Genomic DNA, 18,319 nt, shown 5'->3' on the forward strand with positions numbered 1-18,319 from the left:
GAAGCTGTTATTTTGTTGATTCCAAAGGAAGATAGAGAGGTCATGAACGTAAAAAATTATAGAGCAATTTCATTATTAAATAATGACTATAAAATATATACAAGAATCTTGGCAGAACGGTTTAAACAATATTTGATAAATTTTATAAAGGAAGATCAAGCGGGGTTTCTTCCCAAAAGGCAAATAAGAGACAATATCAGACAATAAGAGACAATATCAATTGTAAATATTGTAGAATATTATTAAAGATATCCAGAAAAGGAAGTAGCATTATTCTTTGCGGACGCAGAGAAAGCATTTGACAATTTAAATTGGGATTTTATGTTTGCAGTAATGGAGAAAATGGAGCTGGGAGAAAGCTTTATAAGAATGATAAAAGCAATATATACTGAACAACGTGCAAGGCTATGTATAAATGCTGATCTCACAGAAGACATGATAATTAGTAAAGGTACAAGACAAGGTTGTCCACTTTCCCCACTGTTGTTTATAATGACTCTTGAAATATTACTGATGCAAATTCAAGAAGATAAAGAAATAGAAGGATTAAAAGTAAAAGGATTTACTTACAAATACAGAGCACTTGCAGATGATATGTTTATAAATGAAAACCCCATACAAGTCACACCTTTGTCGTTAGCCAAAATACAAGAATATGGGGAGTTGGCAGGACTTTGTATTAATAAAGAAAAATCAAAACTTCTATGTAAAAATATGCAAATAAATAAGCAACAAGAATTGCAGAGACTAACGGGCTGTGAAGTTACCTCCAAGGTAAAATATTTGGGTGTGGAGATAACAATGAAGAATATATTGATTTGTTCAAAAATAATTATGAGAAGCTATGGCATAAAATGGTTGAAGATATGTTAAAGTGGAATAAACTTCATTTGTCACTGTTAGGTAGAATAGCCACAATTAAAATGAATATTCTACCAAGAATAATGTATTTGTTTCAAACTATTCCGATTGTGAAAGACAGTAAACAATTTAATAGATGGCAAAGAAAAATCTGAGAATTTTTGTGGGCGGGGAAGAAACCAAGAATTAAAATGGAAATTTTAACAGATGCAAAAGAGAAAGGTGGATTTCAATTACCAGACTTAAAATTATATCATGAAGCAGTTTGCTTAGTATGGATAAAAGAATGGATAATGTTGTTAAACAAAAAACCCTTAGCGTTGGAAGGTCATGGAAATAAATTTGGCTGGCACGCTTATATGTATTATGGGGGGGGGGAAAGATAGATGGCTTTTTCTCTCACCATTATATAAGAAACAGCTTGCTAAATACATGGATAAAATATAAGAAATATGGAGATGAGAGAAAACCGTTATGGATAGTGCCAGCCGAAGTGATAAAAATAACAGCTGAGACGGGTGAAGAAAAGTGGTTGTCATATAATCAACTATTAAAAATACAAAGTGGCAAAACAGAATTGAAAACTGCTGAAGAGCTGAATAATAAATACGATTGGTTTCAAATGCAACAAATAAAGAGCTTAGTGGAGAATGATATTAAAATTGAAGGAATAAGAAAAGAGCAAACAGAAATGGAAAAAGTTCTGCTTGGAGACAACGAAAAATTAATTTCAAAATTATATAAATTACTTTTAAAATGGTCTACGGAAGATGAAGTAGTGAAATCTCAAATGATAAAGTGGGCAATTAATGTAAATAAAGAAATACAGATGGAAACTTGGGAATATTTGCGGAAGAACTCTATGAAGCTTTCCACGTGTCATAGTATTAAAGAGAACTGTTTTAAAATGATGTATAGATGGTATATGACTCCTAAGAAATTGGCAAAGATGAATAATAAGATGCCAGACAGATGTTGGAAATGTAAAAAACATGAAGGTTCTTTCTACCATATGTGGTGGACTTGTGAAAGAGCAAAAAAGTATTGGCAGATGATTCAACAAGAAATTTCTAGGATCTTGGAATATGAATTTAAGAAAGTTGCAGAGACTTTTCTGTTGGGACTACAAATGGAAAAATTTCCAAAAGAAGATAGAAATATAATTTGGTACTAGCTTTTAGCTGCTAGGACATTATATGTGCAGTTGTGGAAGCAAGAAAAAATACCAGAGAAATGGGATTGGATTGTAAAAGTTATGACATGGAGTGAAATGGACAAATTAACAAGAATTTTAAGAGACCATGATTTAGAAGTTTTTAAGATGGAGTGGAAAAGTTCAGAAGATATGTAGAAAAAGAGTGGAAAATAAAAGGACATTGGACAATTTTTGATAATGATTTAGTCTTAGAAAAAATATTAATTTGTTTTTATTAGTTAAGGATACCTTTAAACATTAGAATTTTAAGTAAATAACACCGGCGGGGGTCAAGTAACGGGGGGGGGAAGGGGGGGTAGAAAGTAATATATGGGATATATAAAAGTTATTAATGATGCAAGAAATATAATTTGTTACTATATCTTACCAAATAAAATTGTTTTAACTTTGAAAAGATCCTCCAAGTTTCAAAAGTATTGGCCCAGGGGTCCAATTCTGTGAGCTCCTATCCTTATTTCCAATGGAGGGAAGGCATTTAAAAGGAGTGCAGTCCCTTTAAATGTGACGGCCAGAATTCCCCTTGGAGTTCAATTATGCTTGTCACAACCTGGCTTCACCCCCAAAGCCTCCTGGTTCCACCCCCAAAGTCCCCAGATATTTCTTAAATTGGACTTGGCAACCTTATCACCAATATATACCCAACCAGACATTCCTTGTGCTATTATTTTCACTGTGCCTTTTGCAAAGAGGATCACCTTTCACGATCCTCTTTCATGAATGCATTCTTTTATAGCCTTTATGGACTGTGTGACACAAGCTTCGAGCGTGGAAGTAATTGATACATTTACCTTCGCATTCCATGCGTGCGTGACTCGTGATTTTATCTTTTTTTATTACAGCGACAGCCCCATTTATTACCAAAGTTGCTTGTTGTGACTGCAACAGCAATTTTTGTTAAAAAAATAAATCTTTGTACTAAAGCCCACTAAAGGGCAGCAACCGGAGGGGGCATAAAACAGCAGACCGCGTGCTCGGCAGTAAACGTCGTTTGACATCCCTCGGCGTTACCTGCGCGTCCCTGTGCTGGCTGGCCACCAGAGGTCTCCGGTGATTTCTCCACCATTAGGCGAAGGGAAGCCGTTCTCTTGCGCGGAGGAGCCTTTTCGGGGTTGTGCTTCCTGCTTCTGACTCAGCTCGCATTAGATTTGGGGAAGAGTCGCCGTGATTGGCTCGCCGGGCTTGGCCCAAAGCCTCTTAGGGCAAAGCTCCGGCCTCAACGAGGCGGCAGTAACCCTTGAGCAACCCGCCACTCCGAAGCGCACGGTGAGCAAGCGGGCCAATTGTCTGCTTCGCTTCGGCTGGCTAAATCGCCCTTCTGCTGCCGCGGGGCGGGTCGTGGAGCCTGCCCAGGGTGTGTGCGAGCGCGTGGCTGTCTGCGCGGTAGGGAATCTTATCACGGTGCAGCGGCTTTCACCTATTTCTGGTAAGTGGGGCTGCAGCAGAAACGGTGGGTTTGGTTGGGCCTATGGGGCGAGCGGCCGTCAGCAATGATTAAGCACCGCGGCGGCACTCACCGCTTGTCGCCTGATCCAGTATACACTTATCCGCTGCTGGGATTCGGAATCTGTGTTCGGGAACGGGGGGTTTCTTTCTCAGTTTCCTGCTTCCGCTGCCTCTGCTCTGGTCGTGGCCGGCCTTGGGCTAGCCTTATTGTTTCTGCTGTCCGGCCTCGATCTATTGTTTTCCCTGTTTGCAAAGGATCACTGCCAAGGGTCAAAATACGTGCATAAAAACAAAAGGATCTAAGGAACCATCTCTTTATTGCATAGGTTTAAAGTATTTTTTTCCTCCCCACGATATTATCTATATATAGTTCATTTATGTGTGGGAACGCTTATCGCGTTTCATCGTACACACAGTCTCCCTTTGAGGGAGGCCTGGGTTTAACTTCCATATTGTATGTTCCTTTGCTACCATTGAAAGTCTCAGTGGCTGGCCCCAAGGTCACTTCTGGAGTCCTTGGCAGAGGTGAGGGATATCCTGGCTCATGTCTTTGGCTGCCGTGCTGCACCAGCGCTTGGATTATCTGTCATAGCCTGTGCTAGAGAAAGGAGCATAAGCTACAGTTGCAGAGAAGCAGTCTGCCAGTTGAGCTTCACAAAAAGCAAATTCTTAGCTCTTATGGTTGCAGGGAGAACTTTGAACATGCACAGAGACTGCAGGGTGAAACAAGCGAAAGGCAAGGCTTTCCCCTTTAACGTGCAAGGGGGGGCATGCCCCCCACAGATATCTTGAACAAGTGTGGGAGAGCTGTTCTGCAAGTACCCTAGCTAGTTGTACACAACGTGCTTAAATGTGTAGAATGTAGATTGACCTTGAGCAGGCAGCCCTAGGCGCTACCTGGCCCTGGGCAGATGTAAGGGAGGAGCCTTACTAATCACTGTTGAGAGAGAGGGGAATGGGCTGCAAAGATTCAGCTTCCTCCCTCCCTTATCTTGTCCTCTCCAGAGAGAATCTTCCCCTGCTTTTAGCTGCTTTTCAGCATGATATCTGCAGTCATGTGGCCAAAGCAAGCCGGGGACTCCCATTCAACAAGGAATGGGGTTTCAAATCCTTGGCCTTGGATAGCTTTAACCATGATTAAGGCTGCTGCCAACATAATACTGGACTGCAGTTGAGGGAGGGGTTGTCCTAGAGAGAGGAGGGGTAAGAGCACATGACCTACTATATTTAAAGGGGCCTCATTTTTTGCTTGCAACCTGAGCATCTGTGGACCTTCCTGTCTTCACCATATGTCTGCTTCTGCTCCCCGTCCCCCTTCCTCCAATGTCCTGGATTCTGCCCCAATCCTGACATTTCAATTTGAAATAAATCCTACTTTTATTAATCCTGGCATTCAGATATATGTGGTGAGTTCCACTGATCCATGTGCCAAATATCATGTGTGGGTGTCAGGTGCTATTGAATTGCAGCCAATTTTTGGTAACCCTGTGGGGCTTTCAAGGCAAGAGAGTTACAGATGTGGTTTGTCATTGCCTGCTTCTATGTAGTAACCCTGGACTTTTTTGGTGGTGTCCCATCCAAAACACTAACCAAGGCCAATCCTGCTTAGCTTCCAAAACCTTATGAGATGGTGCTAGCCTGGGCCACCCAGGTCTGAAAATACTATCTGTGAAATAAATTGTGTGTATTGTAATATCTATTTATAATTCCAGAAGAATAGCCCCATTATGGCCCCTTAAAGAGTAACAATTTTTTCTTCCAACATAACTAGAGCCTGAAAAATGCAGCATGGCTCCTCTCTGTAGATACTTTAAATATGATGATGATGATAATGATGATATTGGATTTATATCCCGCCCTCCACTCCTAAGAGTCTCAGAGCGGCTCATAATCTCCTTTACCTCCCCCCCCCTCACAACAGACACCCTGTGAGGTGGGTGGGGCTGGAGAGGGCTCTCCCAGCAGCTGCCCTTTCAAGGACAACCTCTGCCAGAGCTAAGGCTGACCCAAGGCCATGCTAGCAGGTGCAAGTGGAGGAGTGGGGAATCAAACCCGGTTCATTCATTCATTCATTCATTCATTCATTCAACCTGGTTCTCCCAGATAAGAGTCCGCGCACTTAACCACTACACCAAACTGGCTCAAATAGGGAATATGGAAATAAAAAAAAATAATCATCAGGATCTAGGAGCCCTGAAATGCAGGAAGCTCAAATCCCTTAGAGCAGGGGTGGCCAGTGGTAGCTCTCTAGATTTTTTTTGCCTACAACTCCCATCAGCCCCAGTCAGCATGGCCAATGGCTGGGGCTGATGGGAGTTGTAGGCAAAAAACATCTGGAGAGCTACCGTTGGCCACCCCTGCCTCAGAGGAACCGGTGACTCCCCACCCTGTACAGCTGTTGTTAACTATTTTACCATAACTATCAAATTATCTTTGTATTTTCCTAGATTTTTTCCCCATAGTTACATTTCAAGCCCCCTGCTGCTTATCATCTTTTCATACTTCTTAAATAGAATATCTCTATAGTCAAGAGCCAGTTGCTGCCTTTGAAGAAATGGACAGTGAAAGTGCAGAAGCTTGCAAAAGTGTACTCTGGAATAAAATATGGTTTGTCTTTAAGATACCAAAGGACTCCTGTTAATGTTTACATCCATTTATAGAAGTAGCTCTGGATCTCATCAGATCCAGGTAACTAAGCAGGATTGGCCCTGACTAGCATTTGGATGAGAGACCTCCAAGGAATACCAGGGTTGTGACCAGTGTTCCCTCTAAACTGAGTTAGTGTGAGCTAGTGCACAGATTTTTAGCCTCCAGCTCACAGATTTTTGTCTTAGCTCAGGAAGGATGACCACAGAGCACAATAATTTATGCAGTAGCTCACAACTTTAATGCCAGTAGCTCACAAAGTAGAATTTTTGCTCACAAGACTTTGCAGCTTAGAGGGAACATTGATTGTGACACAGAGGCAGGCAACGGCAGACCACCTCTAAAAGCCAGTTTGGTGTAGTGGTTAAGTGTGCAGACACTTATCTGAGAGAACCAGGTTTGATTCCCCACTCCTCCGCTTACACCTGCTGAAATGGCCTTGGGTCAGCCATAGCTCTTGCAGAGGTTGTCTTTGAAAGGGCAGCTGCTGTGAGTCCTCTCAGCCCCACCTCCCTCACAGGGGAGGAATATAAAGAAGATTATGAGCCGCTCTGAGTGGAGGGCGAAATATAAATCCAATGTAGTCTTCGTCTTAATGTCTCTTGCCTTGAAAACCCCACCAGGGGTCACCATAAGTCAGCTGTGATTTGATGGCAAAAACAAACAAGCATCCAGATATGTGCAATTCACAGATATGGTCTTTGCCCTTCACCAGGGGGTATCCTTTGGGTTGCAGTGATGAAGAATACAACCAGCAGCATGTTAGTTTTTCCGAAGTGAGTGCCATTTGATTTCTCCAGAATAGAAAATTATTCATGTCTGGATTCTCTTTTCTGTCCAGCAGGGGAAAAATGGTGAATGAGGATGAAGAGGGGACTTCTCAGCAGGGAGGATCTAAGCGTGCAGAACCATCTGGGATGCCACGTGGCAGTTGCCAGAGTGAGATTTCCCTGGACCTTGAAGTAGCAGGAGAAGACAGCAGTGAAGCTAGCTCAGAGACAGAACAGGGAAACTCCATGCAACTGCAGGAGAATGAATCTTTCCCTACCAACGGAGACGTTCCAGTGAATGAAACTGCAGCAGTTTATCCAATGCAGACACAGTACATTTGTCCTGTCTGTGGGGAATGCTTCAGTGGGAGCTCCTGTCTTGTTGAGCATCAGAAAGGACATGCAGAAGAGAAACCATACACATGCCCTGTGTGCGGAAAAGGCTGCAGCCAGCAAATCGACTTGGTTGAGCACATGCGGACTCACACGGATGAGAAGCCATTCACTTGCCTGGAATGTGGGAAAAACTTCCTGTTCAGTTCAGACCTGGTTTCCCACCAGAGAGTCCACACAGGAGAGAAGCCCTACATCTGTCTGGAATGTGGGAAAGGCTTCTCCCAGAGTTCACAACTTATGTCTCACCGCAGAGTCCACACTGGTGAGAAGCCCTATGAATGCATCATCTGCGAGAAGAGTTTCAGGTCCAACTACGACCTGGTCAACCACCAGAGAAGCCACACTGGGGAGAAGCCCTATATCTGCTCCGACTGTGGGAAGAGCTTCACCCGGAGTTCTCACCTGATCTCCCATCAAAGAGTCCACACAGGGGAAAGGCCCTATCCCTGCGGCATCTGTGGGAAGCGTTTCCGTGACTGCTCGCATCTGATTCGGCATCAGAGGGTCCACACCGGTGAGAAACCCTACGAATGTTCTATTTGTGGCAAAAGCTTCCGAGTAAACTATGACTTAGTTACCCATCAGAGAAACCACACAGGAGAAAAGCCATACGAATGCCCTGATTGTGGGAAGGGATTCAAGCGGAGCTCGCATCTGATTTGCCATCAGAGAGTGCACACGGGAGAAAAACCCTACCCTTGTGGCATATGTGGGAAGAGTTTTAGTTACAGCTCAGACCTTATTAAGCACCAGAGAATCCACACAGGTGAGAAGCCTTATGAATGTCACATCTGTGGCAAGAGCTTCCGGATCAATGCTGACCTGGTTACCCACCAGAGAATCCACACAGGGGAGAAGCCCTACACGTGTCCTGATTGTGGGAAGTGCTTTGCTCGGAGCTCGCGCCTTGTATCCCATCAAAGAGTCCACATGAAGGACGGGAGCCTGGGAATAACTGTTCCAGAAACAAATCCCTCACCTGTACCGACAACCTGGTCACAAGCTCCCGATAACCGCTGGGGCCAGGAGGAGGGGGTGACACCCTCCCCTAAGCAGAGCGGTGACCCTGCTGACTCTACTCACCAGCTCAGTGATGCAGCTACAGCTACCCACTTGGGTGAAATCAAAGTGGAGTGCCCTTGATTCCTGAAGCATGGTAATCGGGAGGCAAATGGACTGGGCCTAGTACCTAGATAGGGAATGCTGGCTTTCTGAGTCACAGCAGAACAGTAATTTGAATTGGGGATCTGCCTGCTACATCAGTTGGGCACTGCTTTTTGAGGAAAGTTAAAGAGGAGGCTTGGGTACGCCTTAAATTGACCAAATTGGAGTCCACAAGCTATCTCTTGTATTGTGCGTAGTAGGGCAAGCGTTAAATGACTTGGAAGCACAGCCAAAAGGGTGTCCACTGGGCCTATGGCATGAAACTGCCGGCCGCATCTATGTCAAAAAACCAGTCTTGAGAATTTTTTGGTTGTTGTCGCTTCCCCAAAAAGAATCCTTGGAAATGTAGTTGTTGTGTGGGTGCAGAGAAATTTTGGTTAGGGTTTTCTAGATGCTTTCCAGGGTTCTTTGTGGGGAAATATGCACAAATTGGGGAGTATGGTCATAAGAAACATAGCAGGACCCGAGGGGGCTGAAAAGAATAGCTGGACCTATACAGATCTCTTGGGAATCACCCGGGGTGCAAGAAAAATCAACTGGTTGTTGCTTGTAATAGCCCTCAAAATAGATACTTTCCATTACACTTTTTTCCCTCCCCTTGGGTTATTCCCAAGTGGTGGTTATGCCAGTTTATATTGCAGTCTGTAATATAAATGTGGCTCCTGCAGGCTTTCTTTGTAAGCACAGATATCGTTTCACGGAAGCAGCGCTTTATTCTTTGTTGTCTTCTAGAGTTTTCACCCGAATTTACGTGTGTTTTAAATTGCTATCGGTAGATAAAAGTATTATATCTGCATAGTGTGGAGCTTTAAAGTCACTGATAAAAATTATTTAATTTAATTTATAGAGCATGATCCTTTCCTGTATGGGTGCAGTGTCTGTGCCTGGAGAAATTCACACAGCCTTGTTTCTTGTTTTGTTTTGTTTTTTTCCCTCCCCCATACCCCGTTGGGTGTGCACATACAGGGGGCATGTGCTGCAAACCACCAAGAGGAACAGAAAGCTTTTGTCCCACCTATTCTATTACTCTCTTTCCTGTCCTCTTAAGGAATATAGACAGTGGAATTAGCAAGGAGGGTACAACTGGCTTGGGGAATTTGGAGACTTCCCATTTCTTGTGGATCTGGAATAGGCACCTGCACATGCTTCCACGGATGCCTGCCAACAGACACTTGTTCCCAGCAGGAAAATATCATGCCCATTTGTTGTTTTGTGTTTTTTAAGTGCATTTTTTTTTAAAAAAAGAATGAATTTCCAAGGAATTCCAATCCAAAATTTTAAAAATATTAAAAAGCTAGCATGATACGGTCTGTCACAGTGTAGTCATCTTCCTTTGATCCCTCCACCCTTCATATGTATTCACTGTAGTCTTTTTTTGATGTTATGGTCCTGCTGCCTCCAAGGCTCACCACCATTTTCCATGGGGAGAGATGAGGCAATAGTAAGAACATGAGAAGCCGTGTTGGGTCAGGCCATTGGCCCATCCAGTCGAACACTTTGTGTCACACACTGACCAAAACCTAGGTGTCATCAGGAGACCCACCAGCAGGGCCAGAGCTCCAGAAGCCCTCCCCCTGTTGCCCCCCCCCCAAGCACTAAAAATACAGAGCATCGCTGCCCCAGACACAGTGTTCCACCTATACCTTGCAGCTAATGGCCACTGATGGAGCTCTGCTCTATATGTTTCTCTAATCCCCTCTTGAAGCTGTCTATGCTTGTAGTCACCACTACCTTGCTATCCAACATCTCATTAAGCTTTAAAAAGTTATAAGACAGCAAACCAAACACACCATCTCTGTCTCGTGCTTTAACTGGTTATTATCCCACATCTTGAAAGAGCAATCTCGAGCTGACAGCGCAGTTTGTTTGTCCTGTTTTCTTTGATAGGGATAACATAGGGAGAGGAGCAAGAAAACAACACTGAATTGTTACTTTCCTCTAAACTGGAATTTAATCATTGAATTATTATTATTATTATTATTATTGAACCCAGACTGGAATGTGCTGGGGAATGAGTGGGGGCAACGCTCCTGTAGGCTGAGGAGACTTGTGAGCAAAAATTCAACTTTGTGAGCTATTGGCATTCAAGTTATGAGAGAGCACTTTGGCTGCTGCATAAAAAAGTTTGCCCTGGAGCCATCCTTCCTGAACTAGGACAAAAATGTGTGAGCCAGAGGCTATAAAAACCTGAGCTAACTCAGCTTAGAGGGAATGCTTGTGGCGGGGGGGGGGGGTGTCCCAACTTCATCTTCCTGTTTAGAAACAGGATTTGCTTTTTAAAAGTAGATGGACTATGAGACTGATTCATTATCAAATCTAGGAAGAGACTTACACTTCAGGTTGTCCAGGCTTCTCTTTAGAGACTGGAAAGCAGCAGGTAGGGCAGAGTTCTGTTTCCTTAAGGCTGGTCTCATCTGTAGGGTCACTGTAGCAAACTCTAAAGGTAAACAGTCTGGTGGAGAAAAAACATCTGTCTACTGTAGAGGACCTCCACCCTACCACCATGGTCAGAATCTCTGGCTGTTCAGGTCACTGTGGAAGTCTGTTCGTTATTTTTAACCTTTACTTAAAGATACAAGCGTAATTGTGGGTGTGTTTCAATCTAGTTCTATTACATAGTCCCATCTGTGGTGGTGTGACCTGCAGGGTCTCAGGTAGTATTGTAGCCTTCCAGTTGCCCAAACTGAAGTTCAAAGCTGTGAGAGCATAGAGAGAAAAGGGTGTCTGTCAAGAAAGAATGAAGGCATAGTCTTTAAAATCAAAATCTTTTATGTTCTAAAGCAGGGGTGTCAAACTCAGGGCTGGATCTGACATGAGACCTTGTCGGGCCGGGCCATGTCTGGCTGGACGGTGTATCTATTTAAGATTAGGTAGCAGAGATATAAATTTTATAAAGGACACAGGCAAATACAACTAAAGATTTTGTATCTCTCCCTTGTGATCCAGGGAACTGGGCAAAGGAAGTTCTGGCTCTTTCCTTCCTCAGGGGATAAGGAGGGGGAGGAGCTTCAGCCAATAGAAGGAAGAGAGACCTGTCTCAGTAGCTCTGCTGTGTGATTGAGAGAGCCTGACAAAGCAAGCTCTTCCTCCCCGTCCCTTCCTTCCCAAGGGAAGAGCCTCAGCCAATGGAGAAAATACAGGTTTTGCTCTGTAGCTCCTGTACGATTGAGCAAGCCTGGCAAAACAAGCTGTGATGCAGAAGGAAGCAAGAGAGAGGATGAAGGAAGCAGATGGCAGCCAGTTGCTTGGGGCCTGATAGGAACCCTCCGGGGGTCCTCATGCAGGGTTCATTTTTGTATTTCCTTCCCAGTGTATTCTAATTTCCTGTGGATGTTGTAAATTCTACTAGTAGGTAATCACCTAGTATTAAGAGTAAGATGAATACAATGATATCAATGGTCTCTGCCAAATTCAGATCTTCACTGTAATTGGTAATGGTTTAATTCGGGTCCCATCATCAAAATCTGCTTGGAATGTATAAGCGTGCCTGGGAAACAAGCTTGCATTGGTGTATATCCAGAGGTGGAGCCATATTATGCAGCTTACCATATTGCCCCATTTTACCTGCCCTCTACCCAGTAGATAATCCCAGTCCTGTGGGAAAGCCACCTAAAAACTAAGTTACCCTTCTCCTAACCAAGGGAAAGGTTTAGATCCAGATGAGGAACCAGGATCACATAAAACACTTGCAAGGAACCATCAAGAGAATTTCTTAACCCAAACAGTGGAGATAATGACCCAACAAAAAGTTGCTCAGTTGCACTGTCTGGTTGCATGACTTACAAAAATCCCCAAGAACTTCAAGAGGAAACGGATGAACGTTCCTCCTGCAAAATAGTTGGCTTGGGGCATCTAATTGGAACCAATGTTCCCTCTTAGTTTTTCTTCCCTGCTGAATGAAGCAGTTCACATCCTGAGCAAGAATATAACTGCTGTAATCTCAAAATGGGCAGTGTGAGACCCTATGGGGCTCCAGATTGCTGCTGAGCAGGGCTTCCTGTGTTAATGAGCAGTTGCCCACGTTGCGCAGCTGTGAGGGAACACTGGTGGAACACTGATCATGTATGCTCAAAAGCAATGTTGTGAGTGGAGGTTAATTTTTTGCCCGATCCTTGGCACAGCTGGAGATATGTGCATATTCCAAGTTGGTAAATTACGCATTTTGAGAGCACCACTCGCTTATACTGCAAATATGTAAATTCCCCGTGCTGAACTAGAATGTGAATAAGGTGTTTTTTATGTTACTCAGCTTTGATTGGCCTGAACGAGAAAAATTTCAGTCACAGATCAATCTGAACTGCCGTGAAGAAATACTGTAGGTTGACTTCTTGCGAATAACCTGCCACCATTTAAAAATATATATATAAAATACACCACCAAAGGTTAGAATTATTGGTAGTGGCCAAACGTCATTTTGTAGACATTGTGACTGCAGTAGGCATATTGGAAGGAAAACACAGAATTCATTGAAGTTATGCTCAAATTGGGCAAAATTAAGGATGAAATGCAAAATCAGGGCTGCTGTACAGGTTAAGGAGAGTGGTCAAACGCCTGTTAATTTGGAAGCTTTGTTAGTCTAATTATGGTTAAATGGTGGCAAAGTCCTTGTTATCTAATGATTTCTCAAATTAGGGCCTCTGCTAGCAGTTACTGAGATGTCTGTTCCCTTCACCAAGGATAAGGCTTCTTCCCCTCTGTGAAAAAGGGTCTAATTAGTGTTAGTTTGGTAGGAATTGTACTTTCTCTTTAGCTTGGCCAACACTATCAAAAGGAGTTAGCATTTCTCATTTAGTTGACAAACAGTGCAGTTCTAAGCAATGTAATGGTCTTTAAGCTTCATTGAACAGATAGTCCTGTAACTTTGTTTAGGATTGCACTGGAAGTTTCTACAATCCAGAGAAGTTACCTTAAAACTTCCTGTGTTTTTAATTTGTTGAGTTTGGTTATATTTATATCTATCTACTGTTCTTTCTGTCTGTATGGTTATTATTTCTTCATCTGTTATCCTTGTAGACATGGAATTTTCCAATTTGAATTTATTGTATTTCAGTTCCTTATGATATTCAATAAAAATTTGTCAAAACCTCTTTTGGCACCTGTTACCTGGAAACAACAATCCATACCTATTATAAAAGAGAAAGCAAAATGTTTAAACTCTTTTAGGATTCCATGCATCCTGCCTGTAAGATTACATTTTCATTCCTTAAGTAGTGTTTGCTTTGAGAAACCAGCACTATATGGACATATGAAGCTGCCTTATACTGCATCAGACCCTCGGTCCATCAAGTCAGTATTGTCTACTCAGACTGGCAGCGGCTCTCCAGGGTCTCAAGTGGAGGTTTTTCACACCTATTTGCCTGGACCCCTTTTTGGAGATGCCGAGGATTGAACCTGGGACCTTCTGCTTACCAAGCAGATGCTCTACCACTGAGCCACCGTCCCTCCCCTGATATAAATATATATCCTGCTTTCTCTATAGAAAGAGCCCCGTTGCGCAGAATGTTCAAGCTGCAGTACTGCAGTCCTAAGCTCTGCTCACAACCTGAGTTCGATCCCCAGCGGAAGCTGGGTTTTCAGGTAGCCAGCTCGAGATTGACTCAGTCTTTCATCCTTTTGAGGTTGGTAAAATGAGTACCCAGCTTGCTGGGGGGAGGAGTGTAGATGACTGGGGAGGGCAATGGCAAATCACCCCGTAAAAAGTCTGCCGTGAAAACACTGTGAAAGTAATATCACCCCAGAGTCGGAAACAACTGGTGCTTGCACAGGGGACCTTTCCTTTCCTTTTTTCTCCATAGAAGTGCTATTATCAAGACTTGTTTGTGAAAGTGGTGATTTGGGATGCCTAGAGCAGCACTTCCCAACCTATGGTGAGTCATCCAGGACTGGCCCAAGGTTTTTTGCCACCCTACGCAAACTATGACCTTGGCAATGATCTAGTTCAGCATTCCATTTTCTACAGAGGATCGTCAGATGATTTTGAGAAACCAGCAACGCTGCAGAAAAGGTGCACCTTCCCCCACTATGAACCTTAAGCAACTGGCATTCCAACATAACATGGAGGTTATGTTCCAGATTTTAACCATGTTCTCCTCCATAGTCCCTTTAACTCCCCCTAAGGTTCTAGGAAACCCACTCTAGTAACCCTACGGACACAGTTTACTTGCTCAACATGTATATGCAGTGAAGAAAATATACCAACATGGTATGACATAGAAGATACAGTTTGCAGGGTCAGATCTTGGTTTCCAAAATATGAAAGAGAGCAATGGAAAGGGCAGGAGCAGCTGTCAGGGAGAGCTGGCCCACAAGTACAACCCACTTTCAGAGGCTTTGTAATTCACTTTTCTGTCCCAACCCACAGGTTGGGAAACATTGGGACCCAGGCACAGAGATCATTAGTCACCTATTTTCAAATTTACAGGCTGTTTTATAGCTAAACCCTCTTAAGTGGAGATAAACTGAAACCATTTGGTGTTTGTCCTAAGTCTGATCACGGTCAGACAGCTGTGCAAATCATGAAGAATTACGGTACTTCCATGCCTGTGAGTATCATGTGAAGCAGAGAAATAACGAGGTCCGCACAGACTTACTGGTTTGAAGCGAGATTTACTTTATGGTACCATAAGCACAACCCAGTTGGGCATGGGCCCCAAAATGACTGAGTTACAATCATTCTATATACAGACAGCTTTATTCAGACCCCTTTAGTTTGAAGACAAAGCATATTTTTACTCAATATAACAAATATTATAATTATTGCAGGTATTAATTATTCAGGGACTCTCCTTCATTCCCCCCTTTCAGTCTTCTGAAAACTTATCTGGTCTGAAGGAGACTGACCATAATCATCATTAAATTAATTCTGCATGATCACTCAGGAAGGGCAGCTGTAGCAGGAAAAAGCTCATACATTACCAATTTCAGCCGGATCAATAACAGAGGCAGCGTGAGGCGAAATCAGGAAAACAGCTTTCTTTATTTAACGTGCACATGGGCCCTGCACACGGGCTTCAGACCCAAGAGTCTGAGCAAAATCAAAGAGGCACGCAGGCCTTATATCCTTTATATATTTGCATAGGTTACATTGAAGCACTGTGAAGTAGACCTTCAACGTGTTGCTCAAGGGGTCTGATAGGGGCCTTCAGTGTGGTTCGCAACCTTTTACATTCACCAGTTCCCTTCAACGTGAAACCACATAACATCTGTGCTTAACCACAAGCTACTGCTGATCTTGCTTGTGGTAACTTTTCAGTTCCTCTTTTTCTCCGTTTGCATCACAGCTATTTGCTCCTATTTTTCTTAGCTAAGCTACAGCCTTTTAGCATGGCAAGCATTTATAAGCCAATGGCCAGACAAGTCCAGACATGTCTTGACAGGCCTCTTTTCTATTGATCCTTCTATCCTAATACATCCTCTTTCCCTGATTCTAAAATACTCTTTCCAATATTTCCTTCTTGGCCTCCTGTCACACAGCTAGGTGACAATTTGGTTTCGACATTCCCAGGAAAGACTGAAATGACACTACAATGGGGCAACAAAATAGTATATTGACAGAGATGGGGTAAAGATGGGTCATGGGAGGAGGAGAGACAGTGATGGGGTTATCCATTCACACTGGCACATCCCAGTATTTTTCCATCTAGAGAAGATGTGTGTGGGTGGGAAGGTCACTCAGAGGTTTGATACTGTATTGCTTTAGCAGAATAGATGTTCCATGTAAACCCAGAATTGCAAATATAAACTTTTAACCCATTGTCTCAGATTTAAAAAATTTAACAAAAGATCTTCTATTAGGTGAACCATTTCTTTAAAACAAAGGCGATCACAAGCTGAATATCTTAAAAGTGTTCCCCTTAAAATTAAAGCTACAAAATCTAAGTACAAGGAAAACTGATAACAGCTACTAGAAAAATATTTTCGGACTCAAAAGGTAAAGCAAAAAAAAAATAAATTATCAAAGGAAAAATTTATAATCTAGGAGAACTCTCAGCCTCAGGGCAGTTTACAGGCAGGGCCTTTTCTCTAGCAGAGAAGGATTAGCTGTTAGTGGAACTTTGGGATGCCAGCATGCTGGAGATTTCTGAATATTTGGATTAAATTTGAAGATTACAAGGCGTGCAGTCCATTTTCTTGGACACTTTCTCTTCCAGAGGCACTGGCCTTAATGTTCTGGGCATTACATTATATTTTTGGGAGTGATCTCCAGGTTCCACCTTGAGACTGGCACCCTTGCAAAACAAAGTAGTGTTTTGAGCAAGCCAAGGAGCTTTCAAACTGGCTTGCTTCTTTCAAGATATGCACATCTTCCCTCCAGGCATCTTCCTGGCTGGGAGTGGTCTTCTAGAACTACTCATTTTGTTTGTGCAGATATACTTGCAGAATTTCAAAAATTTGAATTTGTATCTTTAGACCCAAAATCAGGAGAAGACGAGAATTCAGAAAAATATCTCAATTGTACCTCCCCCCTTAGATACTGTGGGGCATATATATAAAAGATCCTTCTCTCTCTAAGGCTGTGAGAGAGAAAACTGGTTTAACAAAAGATAGAAAGAGAAGGTAATAAACCTTGCTGGGCAGTTAATCCCAGTATTCTCTTATCTGATCTTGACAATTTTTCTAGGATACGGTTTTTTTCAGGTTAAGCAACTTTTAAACACAAGATGGGGAAAGTGATGAGATATCTGCCTGGTGGAGGGGGGGTCTCAGATTTTACACTTCTTATTTCTACAATTAAGACTAAATTTGGCTAAGTGTCTTTTCTTTCCTAAAACAGCTAAAAGGGTCTGCAAAAGTTTTCCTAGCCAAAATCCAGTGAAAGATGCTAGGACAAAAGTTCTTTGCAAAAGAGAAAACTTTGACTCTTTGCAAAGATGTTGGCAATTTTCTTCTCTTAAGGAGACTGGATTAGCTTTGTATCAGAGACAACATTTTCTTTCTGATTATGAGAGGAGGACATTCAAGCTCTGGGTGTTTCCTTATTTTCATGTGAAAAAGGTGATACCTGGAGTTTTCCATCAACTTAGTCACATAGTTAAGATTTTCAAATGACCAAATTTCTTCTTCCCTGGCTAGTTATGGATCTGATTTATAAAAGAGGATGGGTCTCTTTCTCTAAAGACACCTGGTTGCTTATGCTTGAGGAGAGACTTGAGGTGAAAATTTTCTTTCCTTCTTAATGTCTCAGGGCACTGCATTCTCAAAAAAAAAATTATTCCGTTACCCTTTTCTGGTTCTGTTAAAGATTTCAGATTGAGTAAGGATTAGCATTCCTTCCCTAATAGGGGAAGGGCAGGAGGACTGCAAATCTGCAATCTTTAACTTCTCTAGGCCAGGCTCCAATTTGGGTTGATCTTAGGCACTCTCTGTACGTGCTCAGAAGCCTTTCCTTGAGCCTGAAATTTATAGAACTGAAGCAATAAATATTTAACAGAACTAGTTTAATCTCACTTTCTGAGAGGTATGTGGTTTTGAAACTTGGGGGATATTTTGGGGAGAGGCACTAGATGCTATACTAAAAAATTTGGTGCCTCTACCTCAAAAAATACCCCCCCCCTAGAGCCCCCAATACCCGCGGATCAATTCCCCATTATTCCCTATGGGAATAGTTCTCCATAGGGAATAATAGAGTGCCCAGTAGACATTTCCCTCCCCCCCACACACTTTCTAAAGCAGGGGGAGGGCCTCCAAACCAGGGAATCCCCTGCCCCCTCCCTCTCTCACACACACAAATACTTACTGGGTCTTGTTTCTGCAGAACTTTACTTGCTCTGAAAACGAAAGCAAAACAAAGGGAGGGGCCGTTCTCTGACGAAACTGTTCCTGA

General features: G+C 42.8%; 1 protein-coding gene across 1 annotated transcript; it reads left to right on the forward strand.

Moving 5' to 3' along the window:
* The first annotated feature begins 3,300 nt into the window (after nt 1-3,300).
* LOC132572356 (zinc finger protein 436-like) lies at nt 3,301-9,806 on the forward strand. The gene is made up of 2 exons (XM_060239282.1): nt 3,301-3,500; nt 7,008-9,806. The coding sequence occupies exon 2, from the start codon at nt 7,018-7,020 to the stop codon at nt 8,473-8,475; it is 1,458 nt and encodes a 485-aa protein (XP_060095265.1). The 5' UTR covers nt 3,301-3,500; nt 7,008-7,017; the 3' UTR covers nt 8,476-9,806.
* Nucleotides 9,807-18,319: the final 8,513 nt, after the last annotated feature.

This window comes from Heteronotia binoei, chromosome 5, assembly GCF_032191835.1.
Source record: "Heteronotia binoei isolate CCM8104 ecotype False Entrance Well chromosome 5, APGP_CSIRO_Hbin_v1, whole genome shotgun sequence".
Lineage (NCBI taxonomy): Eukaryota > Metazoa > Chordata > Lepidosauria > Squamata > Gekkonidae > Heteronotia > Heteronotia binoei.

Coding starts and splice junctions, on each gene's coding strand:
- LOC132572356 (XM_060239282.1), top strand. CDS start 7,018: ATGGTGAATGAGGATGAAGAGGGGACTTCTCAGCAGGGAGGATCTAAG.